The 26,021-nt window shown below is 61.1% G+C and overlaps 1 protein-coding gene across 3 annotated transcripts; it reads left to right on the forward strand.

The window, feature by feature from the left end:
• The first annotated feature begins 868 nt into the window (after positions 1-868).
• On the forward strand, positions 869-24,462 carry TERT (telomerase reverse transcriptase). Of its 3 annotated transcripts, XM_070587257.1 has the most exons (16): positions 872-1,174; positions 1,318-2,710; positions 6,843-7,038; positions 8,222-8,402; positions 9,329-9,508; positions 10,326-10,484; positions 13,235-13,330; positions 13,949-14,034; positions 14,915-15,028; positions 15,440-15,511; positions 17,280-17,468; positions 19,248-19,374; positions 19,830-19,891; positions 21,924-22,048; positions 22,865-23,002; positions 23,625-24,462. In XM_070587257.1, exons 1-16 carry the CDS (start codon positions 956-958, stop codon positions 23,726-23,728), a joined length of 3,441 nt encoding a protein of 1,146 aa, XP_070443358.1. In that variant the 5' UTR covers positions 872-955; the 3' UTR covers positions 23,729-24,462. The 3 variants fall into 3 exon arrangements, 2 of the variants coding, with proteins under 2 accessions (XP_070443359.1, XP_070443358.1); XM_070587258.1 differs by lacking the exon at positions 15,440-15,511 and having other exon boundaries at positions 869-1,174; XR_011530494.1 differs by lacking the exon at positions 21,924-22,048.
• The last annotated feature ends 1,559 nt before the right edge of the window (positions 24,463-26,021 follow it).

The following is a 26,021-nucleotide window of genomic DNA, read 5'->3' on the forward strand; positions in this document are numbered from 1 at the left end:
GGGAGCCCATGGCTCCATTGTCTCTCCTACCTTTGGTGGATGACCTCGTGGTCACTGATGATTAGGGAAGTGATTTGGGATTTTTTTGTGGTTGGGACCACAACAGAAGCCTAAGAACCCGCAAAGAGAAACTATAGCCTGGGGTCAAGGAGACCAAGTCATCAGGGGAAGTACTCCCGCTGACCACTTCCCACTGAGCACTGACCGCTGTACATGTGGCAAGGCCTACCCACTGCACAGTGACCACTGACCACTGACTGCTGCTCATTGACTGCTGGCCACTGCCCACTCAGGAGGAGCTCAAGAAGCAGCACCTCGTGCCTGTCGAGGATGCACTGGTGCCCTGGGTTCCTGCACACATGGAGCAGTGGCGTCCATGCTCTCCTCTGTACCTCGTTATACATTCACTGCCCTGCTCCTTCCAAACCCCTCTGAGCCAGGGTCACAGCCCACATGAGAAGGTGACAAACCAGAAGGACCCTCTGCTCAGGGGATGCAAAGTGCACCAGGTGCCCCGGGGACCGACGTGATGGTTCCCTGCCTCGGGAAACCCCAGATCCTGTCAGTTGTAGGACCCTCGCGGCGACCCCTGCCCCCTGGGAGGGGTGGGGAGGCTGCCCAGGTGCAGCTGCGCAGTCGGAGCACACCTAGTCCTCGATGACACCTGGGAGCTGAGATCCGCAGGCCGCAGGGAGGGCAAAGGCCGCACACCTGCCGCCCGCTCTCCCGCCCCTCAGGACTCCCGCGACCCCGCCCCCGAGCGCTGGGGGGCCCTGCCCCTTCCTCCCTCCAGCCCCGCCCCCTTCGCGCGGACCCCGCCGTGCCCGCCCCTTCCTCCGCGCGGACCCGCCCCGCCCCCGCCCCTCCCTCTGCTGCACACCGCCCTCAGGTGGATGCAACGTGAGCCGCCGAGTGTCCCAGCACGTGGGAGTCCGGGCCCCCGCCCTCCCCGGCGATGCCGCGCGCGCCCCGGTGCCGAGCTGTGCGCGCCCTGCTGCGGGGCCGCTACCGCGAGGTGCTCCCGCTGGCGACTTTCCTGCGGCGCCTGGGGCCCGAGGGCCGGCGGCTCGTGCAGCGCGGGGACCCGGCGGCCTTCCGCGCGCTGGTGGCCCAGTGCCTGGTGTGCGTGCCCTGGGACGCGCAGCCGCCCCCCGCCGCCCCGTCCTTCCGCCAGGTGGGCTGCCCCGGGGGACCCGGGTCGGGCGTGCTGGGGAGGGAGGGGGGGCGGGCCGTGGGGAATGCAGCGGGACTCAGGCTTAGCGCCTCGGGCTCCCGGGCACCTCCGTCCCCGGCGACTTAGACCACTCCCTCCCGCAGGTGTCCTGCCTGAAGGAGCTGGTGGCTAGGGTCGTGCAGAGGCTTTGCGAGCGCGGCGCGAGGAACGTCCTGTCCTTCGGCTTCGCGCTGCTGGACGGAGCCCGCGGTGGGCCGCCCGTGGCCTTCACGACCAACGTGCGCAGCTACTTGCCCAACACCGTGACCGAGACGCTGCGCGGCAGCGGCGCGTGGGGGCTGCTTCTGCGCCGCGTGGGAGACGACGTGCTCACCCACCTGCTGGCACGCTGCTCACTCTACCTGCTGGTGGCCCCGAGCTGCGCCTACCAGGTGTGCGGGCCGCCGCTCTATGACCTCTGCACCACCGCCGCGGCTCGGCCTGTCGCGTACCCCGGCCACCGGCCCACACGACACGCAGGCGGGACCCAGACAGGCCTCGGACCCACGCGCCAGGTCTGGAACGGCGGCGATGGGAAGGCTGGAGGACCCCTAGGCCTGCCAAGCCGGGGCGTGAGGCGGCGTCGGGCCAGCACTGGGGGAAGTCCACCTCCTGCCAAGAGGCCCAGGCGCGGCCTGGCTGGGGAACCGGAGCAGGGACCTGACGGGCAGGTGACCCGGGCGCACCTGGGCAGGGCGCATGGGCCGAGCGACAGTGATCCCCACGCCGTGACGCCTAGCAGAGCCGCCGCGGAAGCCCCATCTTGGCAGAGCGAGCTGCGTAGGACTAGGCTCGCCTTCCCGCCTCTGGGCCGAGAGCGCGAGGCCAGCTCCCCACCCACGTGGCAGTCGCCTCGGCCTCAGGGTGTGCCCCGTCCCCGAGTGTACGCAGAGACCAAGCACTTCCTCTACTGCTCGGGTGGCAAGGAACGGCTGCGCCCCTCCTTCCTGCTCAGCTCTCTGCAGCCCAGCCTGGCGGGGGCACGGAGACTCGTGGAGACCATCTTTCTGGGCTCGGATACCGGGCGGCCGGGGGCTCCCCGCAGGACGCGCCGCCTGCCCACGCGCTACTGGCGGATGAGGCCCCTGTTCCGAGAGCTGCTCGCCAACCATGCGCGGTGCCCCTATGGCGCGCTTCTCCGGAAGCACTGCCCACTGCGCAGTGCGGCCACCCCAGGGGTGCCTGGCGACCCGGGGCGCGGTGGAGTGGGCAGCTGCACCCGGGAGAGGCCAGCGGCGGCCCCCGAGGAGGACGCGGGCCCGCGGCACCTGGTCCAGCTGCTCCGCCAGCACAGCAGCCCGTGGCAGGTGTACGCGTTCCTGCGGGCCTGTCTCCGCCGGCTGGTGCCCGGGGCCCTCTGGGGCTCCAGGCACAACGAGCGCCGCTTCCTGAGGAATGTGAAGAAGTTCATCTCTCTGGGAAAGCACGCCAAGCTCTCGCTGCAGGAGCTGGCGTGGAAGATGAGAGTAGGCGACTGCGCCTGGCTAGGGAGCCCAGGTGAGGCGACCCGGAGGAGGGGGCCCTGCAGCCCGTCCTGACTGGGAACCAGTAGGACCCCTCCTTGCCTACCCCCTGGAGGCTGTCCGCTGGCTCGTCTGGTCCTCTGCCTCTCACCCCTCTCCCATCCAGTTTACATAACCCTACAAGACCCACATGTAAACCTACAAGACGCGCATGGACTCAGGTGGGTTCTGGCTCTGGGGGGCAGACCAGCGAGAAGATGGGGCACCCGTGGAGCAGGGCTCTGGTAGCAGACAGAAGTATCTGGAAATTCTCGTGAGTGTGCCCACAGGCTATTCATGATCCCTTTTTGACTTCAAGGTTTGTCACCTTGAAATGGTGCCCTGCTGATAGAAATGGGGGGTGGGAGAGGAGGCTGCTCAGCCAGCATGCCGATCCGAATTTAAGTTTTAATGGTGTGTCTACTGTCAGGGCGGGGCAGACTGAGGAGGATGGGACTGTCTCCTGAGCAAGGACCCAGCCTGTCTTCAGGAACCAGAGGGTCACCAGGGAGAGGGGAGCAGCGGGGTGTTCTCCGTTTCAGGGAGGTGGACCAGCACTGTGGGTGCTGCCAGGAAGTTTCCCGTGAACTGGGCCGGCAGTGCCCCCCCCTTTTGGTTTTTTGGGTTTGATGTTGAGGTTCCTCCTGTCCAGCCACCACGCAGCCCACTCTCGGCCAGCGCCCTCCCGGCCAGCACACTAGCGCCAGGAGTGGACAGGACCCGCTACCCTCCCCCCTCTCCCCGATGGTGGAGCGGTGGGCACAACGGGCCCCGGTGTTTCCCACTTGACCTCCCCCAGACTCCCAGGACACTTAGGGCTGCTGGGAGGAAGACGGCGGCAGAGCATCCACCAGAGCCGCGGGTGCCCCTGGGCTGCGCAGTATAGTCTCCCGGGGTGGGGCTTTGAAAGTGCCCGGCCCATCCCCAAAGATCTCCATTGCCATGGCCTCTAGTGGGGGCAAAGGGCACGCCCTTCTAGCTCCCCGAGACGCTCTGGGGCCAGGTGGTGCAGTCAGGGTGACCTTCCAGCGACTTGTTTTTTTCTTAATTGTGGGGGAAAACACGTAAGATCTACCCTCGTAACAAACATTTGCATTTGAGACTGGACGGTGTTGCTAAGTGTAAGCATGCTGTGGTGCCGCAGGCCTCCACACCCTTTTCATCTGGCACGACCTAGATGCCATTGGCCAGCACTGCCCTGTCACGTGCGACGACTCGGGTGAGCCTGGAAGATGCCAGGCTCAAAGAAGCTGTCACGTGACTCATTTGTCTCTTGGGGCTCGAGTTTGCTTTGTGAGAGGAGAGTTTGAGTTCTGTGATTCTATTCTCCGATTTCAGACGAGCTCTGCCGTGCCCCTGTGTCCTGCGGGCACAGGGAGGTGGTGTTTCCCAGGTGACTGGGACCCAGCCCCTGGACCACCCTGTGGCTTTGCTCAAGTGAGGCTCCTGCTCCTTTCCGTGGCTGTGGCCTCGGCTGTTGCCCACTGGCCGAATAAATGATGCACAGCACGGCCTTGGCCTCTGAGCTGCCTTTCCCAGTCACGGCTCTCTGGTCACCTTCCATCCTCTTCATCCTCTCCTTCCATCCTCTCCTGCTGGGCCCCCTTCCTCTGTGCAGGCCATCTGCCCTGCCAGCACTCCATCCACGGCCCCCGGGCTTGTTTGCCTCTGTTGAACCAGCCTTGACCATTGTCCTGTCTGCTTGCTGCCCGTTGACTCCCGTCGGCTCCCTAGTCCTCAGCCCTGGAGGCCAGACTGCTCCCAAGTGTTGCTAGAGACATCGCAGAAAGGATTCCTGATGGAAACTCAGGATGTGCATCAGCCCCCCCTCTCTGCCTCTCCCCAGGGCCACCATTGGGCTCATCGCCACCCTCGTTCTCTTCACCTGGGCCCAGATCAGGCTGTGCTCTTCCTCCAGTGGCCCCATCTCATCAACTCACACCCCACACATGATCACTCTCCCTAAACTGCAGTCGGGGTCTGGCCCTCCTGCTGAGGGCCCGTTGACCCCAGAGTGGAGCTGCGATGTCTAAGGGGCCTTGTTGGACCTCTCGTAGGCCTTTGTCTGAATGTCACTAAGTCCTCTCTGAGGGTGACATCCTTCCTTCTGTTTTTTTCCGTGTCACTGGGTCATCCCTCTCCTAACTTCTCTGGTGGGTGGCTATGCATTTCCCTCTCTGTACTGCCTTAGCTGCACCCTACCTTGGGATGTGTCACTGTGCATTTTGATATCAATCACTTTTAAGTGTTTCCTCGTTTCTGCTGTGATTTCTTCTTTGATCGTGAATTATTCAGACGTGCATTTTTTACTGTGCAGATGTATAGGTATTTTGAACGATCTTTTTGTTGCTGAATTCCAGCTCAGTTGTGTGGTGTGGTCTGTGTGATCCCAGTTGTTTGAAGCTGTGGAGACTTGTTTTTTAATCTGGTGTGTGGACAGTTTCCGTCAACATGCCTTGTGTGTTTGGCAGCCTGTGGCTGGTTGCTGTGTTCACCACATCCAGCTTATTAAGGTTCCGAAACACGGAGCAGGGGCGCGGTCTCACTCGGCCTGGGTCTGTCCGTTTCTTCTCATTCTGGCAGGATTTACGTTGGGCTTTATTAGGCGCCTGCGCCTTTTAGGCTTTTTATCCTCCTGGTGAATGTCTAGTAATTCTTTCCACCTTCGAGTCTGTTTCGGTGCTTGTGGAGCTGCCGCACTGGCTTCCTTTTGGTCCGTATTTGCTTCTCGTATGTTTTATTGTCCTCTAGTTTTTATTTCCGACCTCTTTTGGGGCATCTTATTAACAGCACGCAGCTGACATTTTAAACGTTTTTCTATCCAGACTGGCAGTCTTTGCCCCTGACCTGGAGAATCTGACTTGTTTTCATTTTCCCATGATTACAGACATGTCTGGATGCCCATCTTCTATCTTTCTTCCCAGTTTGTCTGCTTTTCCGTGTTCCTTGTTTCCTGATGCTGGTGCGCTCTCTCCCCCTGTGTCCTCGTGCTGGTTTTCCCTGCCGGCAGATAGAAATTGCCTGCTCTGCGTCCCCCTTGGGGGCTAGCTTCTCCCCAGCAGCACAGGGGCCTTGCTCTGCGCGTGTCAGTCTGATCCCCACCCCCTCCGCTCTTCCCACTCACCTTGCTCTGTCCACCTTTGACACCCTGTTTCCGTGTCCTGTGGTCAGTGTTCGTTAGCTGTACCCCTTTCTCTTTCTTTGTTCACAGTCTGTCTCCTCTCCCACACCTGCCTCTGGATCGCCTTTCTTCTCCTTTGCACGTTTTTTTCATGTCAATTATTGGTGGTAAAGCCCCTGGCTGCATCTGTGCCGTGGCCCCCGTGGCAGCCTGGTGACCCCTGTGGTCCTCCTCTAATGACATTTCCAAGTGCATAGACTAAAATCAGAGCACCACAAAGGAGGACAGCCATCCCGGCCCGCAGTGCGTGTCGGGGCCCCTCAGTGCATGTCAGAGCCCCCGTGACGCATGGCATCCCTAAACTGGTGTGCGACCACCTCTGCTCGCCTGCGTTGTTCAGCCTAGAAACCCCCGGGTGCTTCTGGACCTTGCTGCTCAGTGACGATGCCTGAAATTGTACAGATCAGCACATGACTGTGTGTCACACATGTGGAGAGCACGTCTCTGCTCTCCATTCTGCTTGTCAACCAGGACAAATGATGACACCCCATGTCGTTACTGTCCAGTAGCAATAGAATGTGAGCCACACGTATAACTTAAAATTTTGAAATAACTTTAAAATTTTAGCCACCTCAAAAAAGTAAAAAAAACCCACAACTGAAAATATACAACTATGTACCGGGGGGCTTTGGGGAGAAAAGGAAAAATAAAAAATCTTAAAAAAAAAAAAAAGGAAAAGGTCAGACTAATTTAAAAACTTATTTCATTAAAGCCAAATATGTCCAAAATGTTATCACTTTAGCACATAATCAGGAGAAGCACCGTTTTCGGGATGCTCCATGTTCTTCTGCCCGCGTCTCAGGGACCTGGTGGTGGGTGGCGAGGACAGTGCGTCTCAGGCGGACCTGCCCCATTTCGGGCGGCCGTGGCTGCGTGAGGGACGGTGCAGGTGTGCGAGGCTCGCTAGGCCCCGGGAGACGTGGGCTCCATGCCCTTCTCATTTCAGAGGCTCGCTGCGTCCCGGCCGCGGAGCACCGGCTCAGAGAGGCGGTCCTGGCCAAGTTCCTGTGCTGGCTGATGGGCACACACGTGGTGGAGCTGCTCAGGTCATTTTTCTATGTCACGGAGACCACGTTTCAGAAGAACCGCCTCTTCTTCTACCGCAAGAGCATCTGGAGCCAGCTGCAGAGCATTGGGATCAGGTACCACGGCCCGAGAGCCCCCGCTGTCTCCGCTTGTCGGAGCAGACGCCTGCCGTGACTCCTGCTACTGGCTCCCCGGGCCCCTCCACGTGGGTCTGTCACCCCAGATACTCCGCGGGGCCATGCGTTGCTAGGGGCTGGGAGCCGGGGGACCCTATCATGGTTCTGGCCCACAGAGGTCCCACACTAGGCACAGACTCTGAAGCCCCCTTCTCTTACCCCTGGGGTCTCGAAAGTGGAAGAAGTTGATGCCGAGTGGAAACAGCAGTGCTGGGAGACCTTCCTTCCCGGCACGTGGGTCAGATCCTGTCTAATTCACACAGGGTGATGAGACTTGTGTCCTGTTACTGTGGGATGTGTCAGGACAGAGACTCCTGCTGTGAAACAGGCCCTGAGGCGGGGACTTCCGAGAGTTGAATTGCCTCTGCGTGGATTTGTCTCAGTTGCTCAGTGGCTGTTTTATGTCCATTTCCAAGGATTCGGGTCAAAGCCGTGCCCGAGTCAGGACGCCTGCGGAGGGAGGCGGGGCGCAGAGCCGGGTGGCGCTGGGGCCCATGTCCTGCGTCTGGGTGAGGGTCTGAGGCCTTTATCCTGGCTCTGAGTTAATACACACACATCCTATTTAATGATTTAAATCCTCCATGGTGTGTGATCTGGAGTGGCCATTCGGACATTCCTCAGAGGGACCGTGGAAACCATCCCTCTGCCCCGTGGGCGTTCATGTCCCGTGAGGGGCCGTGTTCTCGGACGGCCTTCTCTGCTGGGGCCGCCAGCCCAGGGAGCGTCCTCGGCCCGGCGGCAGCCAGCCCCTCCCTGTGGGTGGTTTCAGGGGACAGGCCAACAGGGAGCTGGCGGGTCCCCAGGGAGAAGATTCTGTTTCTTGGCTGTGGCCACACCGACCAGCCTCCTGCACGTTTCACCTGGAGGAACATGGGGTCTTTCTGCCCAGGGGTCCGTCCAGTCCCAGCCTGCACTGCCTGGGGCTCTGCACCCAAGGGAACCGGGTGTCCTGGGCACTTGCCGTGGAGGGTGCCCCAGCAGCGTCTGTGCACATGTCGGCATGGCTGTGGCGTCCCAGACGCCAGGCTCTGCCGACTTCCCAGGGACTGGTGTCCTCTGTCAGGCCTGGCTGCTGGCTCTTGCGGGGCCTCTGGGCCGCGTCCCACGAGGTCCTCTGTTGCAGACAACACTTTGAGAGGGTGCAGCTTCGAGAGCTGTCGGACGCCGAATTCAGGCGACATCAGGAAGCCAGGCCCGCTCTGCTCACGTCCAAACTCCGCTTCGTCCCCAAGCCCAACGGACTGCGGCCGATCGTGAACATGGACTATGTCGTGGGAGCCAGAACATTCCGCAGAGACAAGAAGGTCACAGCTTTTGTTTCACTTTTAAACAAAGTGCATTTAAACCCCAGGCTTGGTGTGGATGGAGACGGGCAACCCGGAGGAGAGCTGGCGGCCACAGCAAGGCCAGAGCCGGTGGCCTCTTGGGCTGTGGGAGGGTGGTGTGTGTGGACGGGGCCGTGTTCCCGGGTCCAGAGAAGGAGCTCATAGGAAACCCAGTCATAGATGCTGCTGGTCGGGCTCTGAGAACCCACAGGGTTCTCGTGACGTGGCCCGTGACTCATGGGACCCACATGGTGCCCGTGGTCCTTTGTAGTGCCAGGGGGCTGTGTGCTCTCTCAGAGCCGGGACAGAAAGATTCAGGCTGTTGAGCTGTCACTAGCCAGCCAGGGTTCCAAGGAACCCCCCAGGACCTCACCCCCGTGGGTAGCCCCCCATGGCTCCTTCCACCCCCCCACCACTGCATCTCTGTGTCCCGGCAGCTCTGACCCTTCCGAGTGCCTCCCTGTAGTGTTTGGGGCGATTTTCTCACTAGCGATGCCCCCAAATGAGAAAGTGAAACTGTTGATGTCGGTTGGGGAAGTAGTTTGGTCTTGAGTGAAGGTGAACTCCTCGTCTGTGGTGGGTGGTTCCCCAGGAGGCAGGTCCCTCCCCGTCTGTGGCTAGGGGCTGGGTGAAGAGACATGGTCACACGTGTGGCTAGTTGTAATTTTTCCTATAGGGTTTCTGGGATCCCACGGTGGGTCCCTGGGGAAACCCCGGGGTCTGGGATGGCCATTCTGCCTCTTCCAGAGTCTGAGGGAGGCCAGGTGGGCATGGGGAGGCCTCGGGGGCAGGCGCAGAGGTGGGGAGCTGCCTCTCGTCCCTGAGGGTGCCATAGGTGGGGTGGTCCCCCTTTGGGCTGTGGGATGCTCTGACGATGCTGCTCCATCCTGCGCTGGCCCCTGCAGGCCCAGCAGCTCACCTCGAAAGTCAAGACGCTGTTCGGCGTGCTGAACTACGAGCGGGCACGCCGCCCCGGCCTCCTGGGGGCCTCCGTCCTGGGCCTGGACGACATCTACCGGGCCTGGCGCGCCTTCGTGCTGCGCGTGCGGGCCCAGGACCCGGCGCCCCCACTGTACTTTGTCAAGGTGGGCTCCTGGCTCTGGCCCCATCCCCACCTCACCCCCAAGTGAACCAGCTGGGCATTGGGAACGCCCCCTACCAGGCGAGCCCACATGGTGGGCCCTGGTTGGGGTGTGGGGCGTGGCCGGCCTTCAGGATCCCAAGTCTGCCTGACCCAGCGGCACCTTGGAGGAGCTGCGTCCGTGTCCCTCAGATCCTCTTGGGTGCAGGGAGGCAGGCAACCCCATCTCCACTGGGGGCATCAGCTCCAGGGCGGAAGCTTTGGGCCTTCCCTGAGGATGTGGGATGCACAACTCTGCACCCCAACTCCACGGAGGGCCTGGGTTCCTGGGGAGGAGCTGAAACTGCCGCCTATTCAAAGCACGGGGGGTCCCCCATCAGAGGAAGAAATGCACCTGGCCCAGCTCCCAGCGCTGGGGAGCCCTGGTGCCCTGGTCATCAGCCTACAGCTCAGAGAGAGAAACCCAGACCCGCCATTGGGTGTTCAGAGTCAGGGAATGGAAGTATGTAAAGAGGGATGTAGGGCTGCCCAAGGGTGCTCAAAGTGGGAGGGATGGAGAGCTGTAGAGAGAGGGGCACAGGTCCACCCTAGGGTGCTTAGTCGGGGGACATGGGGCTGTCTCAGCGAGAGCCCCACGGTGAGGCGGGCTCATGTGGCTGCCACGGGGCTGTGGGTTGGGTGTTCAGGGCCTCCTCAGCCCTCCTACATCCTGTAGACCCCAGCATTGCTCAGGGCAGGGTGGTACCAGGCTCCGCCGGGCTGACCCCCGGGTGTGGGACGTGGGGTCCGAGGGGAGCACTTGAGCACCTGCACTCCCCTAGGTGGATGTGATGGGGGCGTATGACGCCCTCCCTCAGGACAGGCTGGCGGAGGTGATTGCCAATGTGATCAGGCCCCAAGAGAACACGTATTGTGTGCGCCAGTACGCTGTGGTCCAGAGAGGTGCGCACGGACACGTCCGCAAGGCCTTCAGAAGACATGTAAGATCCTCAGGGCTGTGTTTCTGTGGCGTGGGCTTGTCTGTGACACAGGCGTGTCTGGTGCAGGTGTGTGTGTGGCGTGTCTGTGACACAGGCGTGTCTGGTGCAGGTGTGTGTGGCGTGTCTGTGACACAGGCGTGTCTGGTGCAGGTGTGTGTGGCGTGTCCACCCTCGAGGCCCTGGCCCACCCGTGTGGGCGCTGCATGGTGCCCTCTCCACCGCCAGTGCTGGGAGGGGCCCCTGTGGCCCTCACTCTTCATGTTACAGTCGTGTCCTCTCTTCAGCTGGCTCCTGCCCCCTGCTGTCCCTTCACAGCACTGGGGCCTCTCGGACTGAGAACCGGGTTTGTGCAAAGCAGAAGGGGCCGGCAGCAGCAGAGCCGTGCTTCTGTTTAGGTGGCTTCCATACCACCCCCAGGAGCCCACGGGAGCCCACGCGTGGCCCGCGGCCGCACAGAGGGCTGGAGTGTGAGCTGTGGGCGGATGCTGTGCTGGCTCTGGGAGAGGAGAGGGCCAGAGGAGGCCTCACCAGGACACAGGGGCCTCGCTCGCTGTCTCTGCCCGCGCAGCCCCCGCAGAGGCCACGGACCTCGGGTATCAGTGGGGCTGGAAAAGGACAGCTGGGGTTCAGGTTGTGCCTGAGGCCCCATCAGTTTAGGGGATTTCCGACCAATTATCACCAGCACGTTGGAGCGTGAGGGCACCCAGCCTGCAGGAGGATGCAAAGGGAGGGGTTTCCCCCAGAAGTTCTCAGTAAACACACACAGGAAGCCCCGAGGGCCAGGCTCGGTCCCTTGAGGTTGGCAAATCCTGAGTGTGGACACAGATGGCTGCCACCACCCACGTCAAGGCACAGAAATCACGAGGCCTGCAAGGTTCCCTCCTGCCCAGCCTGGGGTGCCCACCACTCTGACCCCTTCGTGGGGGCTCGCTCACCTGTCTTGAATCCCATGAATGTGAAATGGGCGGAACGGCCCCGGTCCTGTGTGCTTTGCTCTGCAGCATGTCTGGGAATGGGCTGGGCCCCGGGAGCAGCAGCTCTGGCAGCTTACTTGTTGACGGCGGCCCGGGTGCGGCACGTGGCCCAGCGGGGTCGTGCTCTCTGCTGGGGGTGGGTGTTTCTGGTTTCCAGGTTTGGGCGGTTGAACAACGCCGCCACGGGCATGCCTCCACGTGCCGTTCCCTGGACAGAAGCTCTGGTTTCTGTGGGCGGATTCCAGGGGTGGAGTCGCTGGGTCTTACTCTGGTTTGTTTAGTTTTAGGAGATAAATCTCCAAAGAGTTTTCCTGGGCTACTGTGCCTGATCACACTCCCCCTCTGCAGAGAGGACCCACGTGCTCACATCACGACACACAGGGGGTGGTCAATGCTTCTGGCCGGAGCCCACGTGTCCCAATGGGCACGGAGCCGTCTGTGGGGCTGCGGTTTGCGTTCCTGATTTGTTCACGTTGCTCCTGCCTTGTGCTGGGCTGGCTGCCCGTGCTGTGGTTTGTGGGAGATCTTTAGCAATCGGACACGAATCCTGTGTCGGGTGACGGACTGCAGGCATCTCCTTGGTTCGTCTGCGTCTTCACTCGCGGGGGGAGTCTGCAGATGAACAGAAGTTTTTAACTTGAACCGAGTCCACCTTCTCAGCCGTTTTTGGCTGAAGCTGTGACCTGTTGGAGAAACCGCCCGCCCCTAGGTCGTGACGACGTTCTTCCGTATTTTCTTGTAGAATATTCGTTGTCTCAGCTTCACATTCGGGTCTAGGATCCACTTTAATTCTGTGCACGGTATTTTTAACCTGTTTCGGTCTCTGCTGAAATCTGAACTTTTTACAGACTTGTCTTCCACTTAACTCGTCTCCCCTCTCTTGCTGTCTGTTAAACCCACTCATTGAATTCTTAAGTTTGACTGTCCCAGTTCTCAGTTCTAGAAATCCCACGTGAATCTTCTCACAGATTCCAGATCCCTGGTTAAATTCCCCCCTTTTCCTTTGGTTGATTGTGTCAACTTTATTCATTTAAGTCCTGCTGACTCAGTGACCCCTCACTGGGTGGGTTTCTGCTGTGTACTTGGGGTTTGGGCACTCGGGCTTCTTTTCAGCACACCTCGGTATTTTTCATTTTGGTCTTTTTCTTTGAGGAAGACTAGCCCTGAGCTTAAATCTGCTGCTAATCCTACTCTTTTTGCTGAGGAAGATTGGCCCTGAGCTAACGTCCATGCTCGTCTTCCTCTACTTTATATGTGGGACGCCTACGACAGCATGGCTTGTCAAGCAGTGCCATGTCCGTACCTGGGATCTGAACCAGCGAACCCTGGGCCACTGAAGCAGAAGGTGCGAACTTAACCACTGTGCCACCAGGCTGGCCGCCCACCTCAGTGATTTTCCACCAGATGCCAGACTTTGTAAAGAAATTCTTAAAGTACAGGTTTTGCGTGACATTGTCCTCCAGACACTGCGATGCTTTCCTGACCATGGATAGAGTGGTGGATGTCCTCTGCCTCCTGTGAGGGTCGGCCTCAGAGCGTGGGGTCTGTCCCCATCCTTTTGCCCATTCCCCGGCCCTTCTCATGCTCTCCTCGGGGCCCGGGCCCCGCACGGGTATGACACCCCCTGTGACTTTGTAGTGCTTTCCTTGTTTTCCTTTTCCCAAACAGAGCTGCACGACGGGGCCTCTTGGGCTTGGTGCCCACCCCGGCTCAACCTTCCACCGCGGGATGCCTGCTTCTCGGTGTCCACCCCTCACACCCTCTCCTCACTGGCAGGTGTCCACCTTCACGGACCTCCAGCCCTACATGAGGCAGTTCGTGGAGCATCTGCAGGGGACGAGCTCACTGAGGGACGCTGTTGTCATCGAGCAGGTTGGTGGGGTCTGGGCACAGGTGTCTCCACGTTGCCTGGTGGTCACTTGGTGCAACCCTGGGGGCTGGGGCGGAGCGGGCTGTGGACACGGCCGAGGCTACCACCCTACTGGCCGGCAAGACCTGCTCTGCCTTGGCCATGTTCCTCTTCCCACCACCTCACCACATTCTCCGCTGCTTCCAGCTGCTTTGTCCCTCAGTTTTCATCTTGAGCCTAAAGACCACGCGTCCCCTTCCCTCAGGAGGACAATCTGGATTTGACCGTAGACCCACCTTGAGCTGACCCATCCAGTGGGAAACTGTTTTTCTCGTGTGAACAGGGACCGCTCACCTGAGCTGGGGCCTTCTGGGGGGTCAGCCCCCACAGCTCTGTGGGTTTTTGCAGAACCAGTTTACTGCCAAGCCCATCCACCTAGTGAGGCTCCGAGACCTCAGACGACTTTCCTTTGGCCACCAGAGGCCCTGCCGTGTTCCACACGAGCCGTCTGGGCCTATGGCCGTGGGCCTGAGCCCCCCGGATCCACAGGCAACCCCGAGTGGCGTCCTGCGTGGGGCGAGTGCCGTGTGGACTGAGTGCCCCCAGCACCCTGCCCCTCCGCCCCCGGTGCTCTTTTCCAGAGCTCCTCTCTGAACGAGGCCAGCAGCAGCCTCTTCGACTTCTTCCTACGCCTGGTGCACAACCACGTCATCAGGATCGGCGGCAAGTGAGTTTGGGTCCTCACCCCCTCCCATCGTCCTCTCCAGACCACCTGTGCCGGGTGGCGCCCACCAGACAGGCTCGGCTGGTGTGGCCGAGGTGAGGTTCCCACGGTTACAGGAAGTCCTGGGCATTGAAATGCTGGCAGATAATTTTTTAAAATCTTGCAAGCAAAACCAGACTTCCCTGGGCCAGCGCCTGCATGAGGACCCCAGCGTGTGACGAGAGCGGTGGTCCTGGGGCTCTCAGGCTCACGGCCGAGGTCGTTAGAGGCCAGCTTGGAAGTGGGAGCCTTCACTGTGGTCACTAGCTGTGCACTAAGTTTTGGAATCTTTTTAGTTAAAGGATGTACTTTTATTATTATTATGTTGCAAATAATTGCAGTACTTATTAAAATATAATTACATTAGAAATATAACGTGCACATCCTGGAGAAACACCACATGGTGCACAGCAGGGTGAATCTGACGGAGAACACACCTGCACATGCGTGGAAATGGCCCCAGGTCAGAAGAGAGCTTTCTCCATGGAAAAGGCCACACCTAGGACCCCCCCACTCCACCCCAGAGAGACACCCCCAACTTCTCGCGTGCTGTGACCTTTATAACAGTGGGTTGTGGCACTTGTGAACAGGTCCATCGCAGGGCTTTGTGGGGCCTATAACAAACCTCTATTCACACTCCCCCTGGTGGGCCTGGTGTGTGTCTCAGTGTGTGCACGTGGTCTGTGGTATGCACGTGTGGTCTGTGCACGTGTGTGTGGTCTGTGCTGTGTGTCTACATGTGTGCACATGTGTGCATGTGGCCTGCGTCCATGTGCATGCCTGTGAGATAAGTGTGAGGCCCGTGTGGCCTGCCCACCCCTTCTAACCACGTTGCCCCCCCCAGGTCCTATGTCCAGTGTCGGGGGATCCCCCAGGGCTCCATTCTGTCCACTCTGCTCTGCAGCTTGTGCTACGGAGACATGGAGAACCAGCTGTTTTCCGGGATTCAGCAGGATGGGTAACGGACCCCTTGTGTGTGTGTGTTAATTTGTTTAGATCACTCACATCTCTGGTCCTGTAGATACAGACACGGCTGCACTGTCTCTTCACGCAGAGTCTACGGGAGGCAGTAAGCGGGCCTGGAACCTGGAGTTATATGTGACTTCTAGTGCGCCCGGGGCACGGACCGTTTTCACGGGCATCTGACCGAGGCTGTGCTCCGGTTGGATGGGCCCAGGGCCCCTGCTCGTCCGTCCCCGGCTGGTGCCAAAGCCCACGAGACGTTCAAGCCTGTAGTTGAGCCTCTTTGGGGAAGGGTATTCTTGTCCCTGTGACCTCAGACAGCTGAACTTTCCTCCTTTCGCTCCCTGTGGAAGGACTGATGTCCGAGTGTAAGGAGCCCCCCTCTCGGCGTCTCTCCTTGTCTCAGGGTGCTCCTGCGCTTGGTGGATGACTTCCTGTTGGTCACCCCTCACCTGGCACAAGCAAAAACCTTTCTCAGGTAGGACCCTCACGTGTGCGCTAACGGGCACTCCTGTGGCCTGAGCACAGCTGACGTGACTTGCGTGATAACATCATTGTCACCTTGCGCTGGGCTTCCCGTGGCGTCAGCGTCCCTGGTGAGTGGGGCGCGGGGCGGTTCTGCCGTTCAGGAAGCCCAGGCGGACAGTTGCCTCCCCTGTCGCTGGCGGGAGCCTGGAGCCGGGAGTGTGGCGTCGGTGGCGGGTGTCGCCCGAGGGAGCATGGCTCAGGCAGCAGGCCAGGTGGGCTTGGAAGTCGCAGCCACAGGAGTGCGCTGGACAGTGGAGGGAGCGGCGACAGTGGGCCCTTGCGTCCCAGGGACTGAGACCGTGGAGGTGGTGCACGAGGAGCCTGAGCGCTCATCCACAGCTTCCTCTGTGGAGCCGCTTTCTCTATGGAGCTCGTGGGAGAGCACAGAGGATCTGGACCAGAAACGATGTGTCAAGAGGTGTGGGGATCGCATGGGGGTTGGTCTTAAGTTTGTTTTGTTCAAACCAAAACCAGGCCCGTGAGATCCTCGCCTTAGAGCTCTGGTCCGCAGAGCACCTTCCCGTTCGGGGCCGCGGGAGCCCAGGGGCGTGTTTAATCTGTGATTTTCTGAGGGGGAGAGAGTTATAGAACCAAACCCTCAGCACGTGCTGGTGTGGGGGTAGCTTGCTGTGGTCGTCGGGCCCCCTTTGGGACACCTGTCTGTACGCTGTCCCCACACCCTGAGTCTGCCCACCGGGGACCCCCAGGGCTCACTGTCGCACGCGGCAGGCCCAGCACAGGATGTGTGCACGTGTAAACTCATCCCAGATCAAAGGACAAGTCCAGGTCCTCGGGGGTACAGGCCACGTTCGGAGAGCTTAGTCGCCACACATGGCCAGCGGCTGCCGGACAGGCCAGCACAGAGAACGTTGCCTCTGTGGTGGGGAGTTCTGGGGTCTGAGGCTGCTGTGGGGGTGCTGGGCAGGGAGGTGCCCAGAGTGTCCGGGCCCATCATCCCCCAGGAGACGGATCATCGGGGCCAGGTAGACATAGCCAGGAGCTGACTTACTGCAAGGAGTCAGCCCGCGTGACAGTGGGGCTGGCTAGGCAAGTCTGAAGTCCACCTGCGGGTGGCAGGAGGGGCGGGAGCTCAGGCCACCGACCAAGGGGCCCCCTCGTGGTTCTCCTCGGGCCCCTCCACCGATGAGTGAGCCCACCCCTCTGCGGAAAGTGAGCCCCTTAAAGCCAGCTGATTGTGGGTGTCGACTGCATCTGCAGACACCCCAGCTGCACTCAGACTCGAGTTTTCATGCCTGGGCACCAGAGCTGTGCCAAGTGGACACATCAACTGGCCGTGACAGGATGTGACCCCTTGGCCTCCGAGCCCTGCCTCTCCCACTTCTCACCCGGGTTCCCATGACGACTGCTTGCCTGTCTTGCCTATGAATAGGGCCATCCAGGCTTCTGTGCGTCCTTCAGGATCCAACCTGATCCCCGGTCCACAGGGACTGCATGCTTCCCACCCCGCTGCCTGCCTCTGCCCTTTGCTGGCCTGGCCACCCTGGTGTCTCCTCACTGGCACCTGGTCTCCGGAACCTTTTGGGGACAAGAACCCGCAGGGCAGGGCAGGGCTGGCCTGGCCTTCCTCGGCACCTGCTGCTCTGGGCCTCTGCTCCCCGGCTGCCTCTCTGGGTTGACAGAGTGTTGAATGAGTGCGTCCAAGACGCTCAGGCGGCCTGCCCCTCCTCCCGGAGGCTGACGCGGCCCCTCTGCTTCAGGACCCTGGTCGGAGGCGTGCCCGAGTACGGCTGCGTGGCCAACCTGCGGAAGACGGTGGTGAACTTCCCCGTGGATGACAGCGGCCTGGGCGGCGCGGCCCCCCTCCAGCTTCCAGCCCACTGCCTGTTCCCCTGGTGCGGCCTGCTGCTGGACACCCGCACCCTGGACGTGTTCTGTGACTACTCCAGGTGAGCACGCCCAGCAGTGGGCGCAGTCGGTCCAGTCTGGCTCCTGCTTCCATGGATGACAGGCGGCTGCAACCCCAAAAGGTCGGAGGCCTGTCTTCCTGTCCACAGGTGGGCAGAAACCCGTCCTTCTTCGGGCATGAGGGGACTTGCACCACTAGGGGAGCAGTTGTCTGGTTTTTGTCAAAGGAAATTGTGCGGCAGCCTCGGGGCACCAGCATGTTCCGTGGGGAAGCAGGGCTGTGGCACATGGGGCTGGCTCCATGCGCTACCGTGGGTCCCTGTCTCCGTCAGCTCAGGCTGCCATAAAAATACTGCGGACAGGTGACGTAAACAACAGACCTGTGCCTTCTCTAGTTCTGGAGGCTGGACGTCCGAGGTCCAGGTGTGGACAGGGTGGGTTAGTCCGGAGGCCTCTCTCCCGGGGTGTAGACGGCCGTCGTCTCCTTTTGTCCTCACACAGTCGTCCCTCTGTGCTTGAGCATCTCTCTGGTGTCTCCTCTTCTTAGAAGGACACCTGCCACGTTGCGTTAGGGGCCCCCATGACCTCATCTAACCTCAGTTACCTTCTTAACAGCCCCATCTCCAGACATGGGGTCAGGGCTTCACCCCATGAATCTGGGGGACATAGTTCAGCCCCTGAGCCCGAGAGCCCACAGCTCAGCCTCAGGCCCCGCACAGACATGAACGGACTCAGACAGACCCGGACGAGGAGCCTGTGCTCACTGTCTCGGTTGAAGGCACAGATTCCAGACCACGGTGGAAGGCGGGCGTCCCTCCTGTGTTGTAATTCCAGTTCTGGCCTGAGTACGCCGGGTCTGCACTTGTGCTGGTTCCCAGGCTCCTTGGGAATTTTATCTGAAAGGGAAAAAGCAGGCACAGGCGCTGGCTGTGTGCGGCCCGGATGCGTCTGTCTGTCTCCTGCCTCCCACTGCTCTTGTGCACTCGCACCTGCGCTTCTGTCTCCTGACCCCGTTCCCTGCCCACTGGCTCTGTCACCCCATCCTCAGGCCTCGGCTCGGCCTCCGGGCTTCCAACCCTCCCCGCCCTCCACCAGCTTCTCCCCCACAGCCCGAGGTCCCCGTCCCTCACGTCGGCAGTTCCCCGGTGCTCCGGCCGCTGGATGCTGCCATTGGGGTGAGGCACTGTGCATTTCTGAGGGTGCAGCCAACAGGGGCGACTTTTCTACAAAGCAGCAAATTTGTACTAAAGTTCTTCAAATGTCTTCTCAGTAATTTCTAGAAATCTGTCCTGAAGAAAAAATCAGAGACATGATCCCAGATTCTATTTGACCACTTTAAATGCTTGGGCAGGGGCCTTAGCACAGAGACGAAACGACCGAAATAGACGGCCGAGTAGATGTCACGCGTCACCGAGATGCCTTGTTCTGCCTTAAAGTTGTTTTCAAAGAACATGGAATATTAGGAAAAGCTTATTTCGGGATGAGAGTGTTTGAAGCTGATGTAAAAGGTCCCACGCGGAGTGGACTGTGTGTGTCTCATCTGCTCTGCGTGGACCCCTGCCTGTGGGGAGTGAGTGGCGGGCACCACGGGTGTGGGCAGTGCGGCCTCTTCCCTTCCACGTCCCGTGACGCCCACATTCCCCTCGAGGACTGCACGGCCCGTGGGCCAGGTCGGCCATGGGATGTTGGTGGGGCGTGCTTCGTCTCCTGGTTGCGTGGACGGACATGTGTCTGCAGTGTGATCAGAGTGTGCGTTTGATGGCGCAGGGTGGGCAGGTGCGTGTCTGGCCCCACGCGGCTCACGCCCGCCATCGTCACAGGTACGCACGGACCTCCATCAGAGCCAGCCTCACCTTCCAGCAGGGCTTCAAGGCTGGCAGGAGCATGCGTCGCAAGCTCTTTGCAGTCTTGCGGCTGAAGTGTCACGGTCTGTTCCTAGACCTACAGGTGAGCACGCGGCTGGGGGCCGGTGGGCGTCAGACTCGGAAGCCGCCCGCTCAGCTCCCACCTGTGAGGCCCACATGGTTCACAGGTCCTGTTACTGTGTGTGCGTGTGTCCATGTGTGTGCGCACACCTGTGTGTGTCTATTGAGGGCCTTTCCCTCAGCCCCAGTGCCCCTCCTCGCAGGGTGCGGGGTCTGAGACTTGGTGGCCTCAGGCACCAGGGTCGCAGGGCCCAGGATGTGCCAGATGGGCTGGGTGCCACCCCCGTCCCTTCCTCCTCGTCCTTTCCTCGGGCGCCCAGCAGAGTCCTGAGCCACCCCGTGGGGAGGCTCTGGCAGGATTTCCCTGGAGAGAGGATGTTTCCTCCTTAGTGGTCCTCCTTCCTACCCCATTTGGCCGGCGATGAAGCGGAAGGTAGGAGTTTAAGTTCCCATCGTTCTCTCTCCGTGCGGCTCCAGGTGAACAGTCTGCAGACCGTCTTCACAAACGTCTACCAGATATTCCTGCTTCAGGCCTACAGGTGGGTCCTTGGGCCGTGCCGCTGCACAAGGCAGCCTTGGCCGCTGCTGGGGGCCGACCTCGCCCTGCTGCCCTACAGCTGGGATGGTGCTCTGCCCACCGGGTCCCAGGCTTCCGCATCAGAACCCTGCGTTTATGAGAAAGCGGCGTTTGTGTATTTTTGGCAGCAAACACCACGGCTCCCAACAGCCCAGCCACCATTCCTGCCCCACAAGCTGGCTCACACTGAGGCCCAGCTGTGCTTCTGGAATATTCCGGAACATCCCATGTCCCTGGTGGTTCTGCAGCCGCCCTGCCAGGGACTGGGGCATGGGTGGGAGGCTGTGTGGCGTTGTTCAGGGTGCCTAAGTCTCTGCTGGGAAAGTGTTCCCCCCTCAGGCTGTGCTGGCCCCTTGGGAGGCAGGCCACCCGGCCTTCATGAACCGGTCACCTGGTCTCCCCAGCCTCGGGGACACACAGCTGGGCTTTGCTCTCTGTGGTTTCTGGGAGAGACCTGCCCCCAGGCGGCTCAGGGAGGCAGCCAGCTTCCCAGGGCTTTCTCTCGGGACATCAGGCCAGGAGCCGTGGGACCGGGCAAGGGCAGTGGCGGGTGACGGGGTGCCAGGCGTCTGTCTGAAAGTTGGTGTCGTCCAGGCTGTGCATTTGTTGTGAGGCAGCTCATTGTTTCTCTCAGGAACTGAGTAGGGCCCACGGAGGAAATTCCTACCTAAATGTCACTCCAGGAAAGCTGCTTCTGACCCCAGAGGCCTGAGCACCGGGGCCGCAGGCGCACACGGGCTCCGTCTGTCAGTCTCTGTGTCCTAGAGGCGGGAGCCGCGCTCGCCCAAGCCTGGCTCTCCCAGTGCACAGGGCCCTCCTGCTCCTTGAGGCTCTCGTCTTCCTTTAGTGCGTCTTCCTGTCCTCGTCCCTAACCTCTCGTGCACAGCCGCCTCAGCACTTCTCTGGGAGTGTGCTCAGAGTGTAAACATGAGTGTGCCACGTGCCACTCACAGCTGAAGGCTGTGGTGGCTGTGACGCCCGCTCGCCTCTCCGGGGCCCTCAGGGTGTGAGCCGAGTGGCAGGCGATGCTTCCAAGGCCACGGGGCGGCCAACCCCAGGTCCCGGGTGACCACGTCACTTCACCTCACCCTCATGTCCCCACTGGTGGACCCCTTACTTGTGGGCTCTGGCCCTGGACACCCGTCTTCCAGGGGATGTTGCCGAGACCTGGGTTCAGGGGAGGCACCCTGGGGCAGCTCCATGCTCCTCAGCCATGGCTGTGTGCAGCCCGAGATGACCGTGGGTCAGAGAGCTGCTGGCTTCCCTGCCCATGTGCATCAACGGCAGCTGCCCCCAAATACAAAAGATCAGGTAGGTCTGAGAACCCTTCCCTCCGAGGCAGGAAGGGGGTCATAAAGCCCGGCCGTGGTGGTCATGGCAGCTAGGGCCGTGTGTGTCCATGTGGCGCTCGGAGCAGGACGCTAACCAGGCACCATTGGACTGCGACCTGCTGGGCTTGGCTCCTTTCATGGGAGCTGGAAACTCCCCCTAGTGGAGGCCTCTCGGGCCTCTGCACTGAGCACTGCCCCGCCCTCTCACCCACAGAATGGGCCCCTCCTGTGCTGGTGGTGTGGCCCCGACCCCAGAATGCAGGCAGTCAGTTTTGTGTCTCCAGACTGGCTCCCCTCTGCCGTAAGTGGTGGAGGTGCTTCCCGCCCAGCAGGCTTTCAGGGCCGTGAGATCTGATGGCCGGCTGGGTCGGTACGCACCTTATTCAGAAAGGGCCCAGGTGGTTGGAAAGGCCAGGAGCACAAGACCCCTGGCGAGGGTTTGTCTCATGGTTGTACGCACACGTGTGCACACACCAACACGTGGACATGTGTGACTTATACACGTGCATACACAGTACACACAAACTGACCGTGCATACACACGTACATGCCTGCCCGTGGAACACATGTGCACACACATGGCACCAGGTTCACAGGTGCTCACACACACGTGAACACGTCCTAACCAGGAGGCCTTCCTCTGACAAAGCTGCCCGTCCCCAGGTTCCATGCGTGTGTGCTCCAGCTTCCGTTTAATCAGCCAGTGAGGAACAACCCATCCTTCTTCCTGCGGCTCGTCTCTGACACCGCGAGCCGCTGCTATGCCCTCCTGAAAGCCAAGAACGCAGGTGCGCGGTGACCTGGCCCGGCTGGCAGGGTCTCGGGGTGCCTGTGGTGCTAGTGAAACCCAGGCTGCCCCTGCACACCCCAATGCGGAGCTGCCCTGTGGCCTGGGAGCCCCACGGCTGAGTCAGGGGACGCAAGGCAGGGACTGGGGCTTCCGCTGCGCTCACTGGCTGCCTCGTGCCCTCCCCGTGTGGCAGACAGGCCTGCGTGGTTGGGATGTGGCAAACGTTGGGATCTGGTCCTTCCCTCGCCCGCTCAGCCTCCTCCTGGGTGCCCCCTCTCTGTGGTGTTCTGGGGGCTGCACAAACCTAGTCTAGGGTCAGGAGGAAGCCGGGCCTAAGCCTGCTGCCCCATAGCCCCTCCCCCCCATCTTGCAGAGGAAAGTGATGGGAGGGACGCCCACGGGAGCCGCTTGCCCACCCCTGCATCGGGGTGCACCGCCATCCGTCTCTGTCTTCCCCTCGGTGTCCCCACCCAAGAGCTCCCATGGGAGCTGCCATCTGCGCCCACGGCTCGTGGTGGGCGTGTCTGATGAGTCTGAGGCTCTGGCCAGGCCGTGCCCCCGTGGTCCTCAGCCTAACACGCTTGGCTTTTTGTTACTTCTGTTTGTGGAAGTTTCTTTGGAGAAGTCGGAAACGTTCAGTTGTCAGAAGCTGCTGCTGCTTGTGTGGGGCGTCTCCTGAGTGGCCCTGCCCTCGCCCCCACTCCTGCACTCAGCCTGGAGGGACCCTGGGCTATGTCTGGAGCACGCAGTCTCCCAGGAGGAGCGTGGGGCCGTGGGGGCTGGGTGGGGACCTTAGCCTCCCGTGTGTCCCCAGGGACACCACTGGGGGCCAAGGGTGCCTCTGGCCCGTTTCCTCTTGAAGCCGCTCGGTGGCTCTGCCTCCATGCCTTCCTGCTCAAGCTGGCTCGCCACAGCGTCACCTACAGGCGTCTCCTGGGGGCGCTCCGGGCAGGTAAGCGTGTGCGGAGTTGGTGTCCGGCCCCAAGGGGGCTTCGTCCTCGCGAGAGCCGGCGTCTCGGCCCCTCCCTGTCTGCGTGATGGGTGAGTGGGTGCAGGAGTCCCCAGCTGATGGGGTGCAGGTACCCCCGGGTCTCGGGCTCCCCCCTCATTCAGGGGCTGGCGCACAAACTGGGTCACTCACCCCTCCAGGCCTTGGCTCCATGGCCAACAGCCCCAGGATGTCGTCTCCAGGAACCGCGTCTCGCTCTGTCTCCCCGCCATCCCCACTGGCCTGTGTGTCCTTCCTCAAACCCCCAACCCATGCCCCCTTGGGCCTCTGCCCTGGCTGCCCCCTGACCCTGGTGCAGGGGTCCTCAGCTCCTCCTTCCCCAGAAATCTCCCCCACACCGTGCGCCCTGTGCTGCCGGTCCTTCCTGGGTCCCTGTCTGCTCCCCAGCGATGGTGGCTGCTGCCCCTTGCTCATGTCCCGGCACCTGGAGCCTGGCATGCATGCAGTAGGCGCTCAGCACACAGGCTGTGCCTGCCTGGCTTCTCGGTGGTTAGGGTTAGGGTTAGCGGGAAGATTGTTCTAGTTTCTTCCAGAAGGAGGTCTGACTTCAGTCGTCCCCTTGCAGCCCAAGTGCAGCTGTGCCGGCAGCTCCCGAGAGCGACACTGGCTGCCCTGGAGGCAGCGGCCCACCCAGCCCTGACCGCAGACTTCAAGGCCATCTTGGACTGATGGCTGGCCCTTCTTGCAGCATGGGGTGGGCACCGGGACCCACAAGTCCCATCCCCTGCGGTTCCACATCCTGGAGGGTCAGGCCTTTCTCCCCTGGAACTCAGGACAAACGCTGCTGGCTAGGCTGCTCCCGGGAAGGGGTTGGCCCCCACGTCCTCAGGAAGCATGGCCTGCCTACCACCACCCTCTGGTGTCGGGGTCTGTCCTTCAGCACTGACTGCAGAAGGAGGCAGGAGAGCCTGGCTGGGGTGCTGGGTGTCTGGATGGGGAGTGTTGGGGACCTTTGTCCCACCCCCTCACTGTGGGGGCTGCTGTGGTCTGGAGCAATGGCACGTGTCCCCACGGGTGCAGGGGGTCACGTGGTTGCTCATGGTGGACGTGGGCTCCTTCCTGCTGCCCCACATGCCCAGGCTCGGAGCAGCACCGCCACGGCCGGAGCCGAGCTGCTTCCGAAGTCCAGCTTCCCCCGTTGCTGGTGAGGCACCATCCCCACCAGGCTTTGCTCACATGCCGACCTCATCTGTCCCCACACCCCATGCCAGCTCCTGGAGCCCGAGTGTCCAGCAAACCCCGCCCACCACCTCCACCTCCAGACTCTTCCTGCTGGTCCCGGCTCAGCACGCGTCACCCACACGCCTCCTACCCCCTCCCCCAGTGGCTCTGTGAGGGCTGTGGGAAGAAGATCGCAGCTTTGTTGTTTTCATAGTTGTTAAATGTTTCTTTTGCTGTTTGTATGAAGATGTGTGCTACATCAGTACCGTCATCTGATTATGAAAACACTTGTGTCTATCAGGTGCACAACGCACACGGGTCCTTGGCCTGGCGGGGGGTTGGAGGGGTCAGAGGGGGCGGGGATATGCTGGGAAGGAGACAGGAGGTGGGAAGGGCACCCCCATAGGGCGGGTGTGGCCGGGTGGGAAGAACCCAGCCCAGCACCCACCCTGCCGACAGCCGACTTGGCCAAGCTTCATGGACTCTGGGGAGAAAGGGTGGCAGGGCTCTGGCCGTCCTCTTCACTGTGGACCGCATGGTTCTGGTCTTTCTGGAGGGTTCCGCAGAGTGGGCAACGAGGGCCGTGGACACAGCAGGGTTTGGGAGGGTGGCTGATGAGCTGGCTGCCCATGCCTCCCCTCCAGGCTGCTGGTCTCCTGACCTGTCCCCATGTTCTGGACCTGGGCAGGTGGACACACTGTGTGCAGCCTGGCCCTGTCTGTCCACCCCTGAGTCTGTCCCCCTCTGTCATCTGGGGTCTCCTGGGGTGAGGGTGACCGTGCCCCTCTCCTGTTCCCGCATTCTGACCACTGTGGGTTCCTTCGTTCACATGCCATCACATCCGTTTAGCTGAACTTGGTGCCGCACCCGGGGAGAAGGCACATGCGGGGCAGACATGTCGGCCGCAGGCCCCCTGGGCCTGGGATTAGGGGTCATGGAAATGGGGGCTCTGCTGAGGAGAGGGGTCCTGCTCACACAGGCAGAGTCCCACACACCCTCGCTGACCTCCCCGCACGGGAGTAACAGGAAGGGCTGGGAGGCTGGGTTGTGGTGCTCTGCTCAGAGTCGAGGGTCATGGCTCTGAAGGGGGCCGGTTGAGGACCTTGTGGTGAACAGCTGGTCCCCGTGCATCGTGGAGAGTGGTGCCATCCCCTGACCGGCAGCCCTGGGAGCCCCAGAGAGAACTTGTTGGGGAGGCAGGGGTCTCAGGTGACCTGGGAGGTGAGGCAGCAGATTTCAGGCTGAGCTCCAGGTCCGCTGGGGGCTTGAACCACACATAGGTGCTGCCCCCCCCTAAGTTTCCAGCTCAACAGGTCAGGTGGGGCCTGGGAATTTGAATTTTTAGCAGGTTCCAGGTGATGCTGATGCTGCTAGTGGGGTGGGGGACTTCAGCTGAGAACCACTGCTGTGCAAAGGGGAGGTCTGGGAGCTGGTCTGGGGTCTGTGTTCTGTGCAGTGGCCCCAGGGCGGAGCAGACAGCAGCTGGCTGGGTCCAAGGTCAGGCTCAGGAGTTTGGAGGTGGGTAGAGGGCGAGGTTGTGGGTGACGTGGCTAAGGCTGCCTGGGAAGAAGTAGCCAGAGGTTGTGAAAGGGCTTGTTGGAGAGAGGAGGGTCTGGGGCCCTGGTGACAGCAAGAAGGGACCACGTGCCTCGCAGTAGCGTCGCCAGAGCCACCCCAGCGTCCCTGATAGATCCCCAGCTTCTGGGTCCCCCAGCCCAAATCCTGGTGAGGTGCCCCAGAAAGGAATGCATTGTCCACGGACACCCAGGTTTGCACCAGGATGACAAGCCTGGTTCTGCAC

Source organism: Equus przewalskii, chromosome 20, assembly GCF_037783145.1.
Source record: "Equus przewalskii isolate Varuska chromosome 20, EquPr2, whole genome shotgun sequence".
Classification (NCBI taxonomy): domain Eukaryota; kingdom Metazoa; phylum Chordata; class Mammalia; order Perissodactyla; family Equidae; genus Equus; species Equus przewalskii.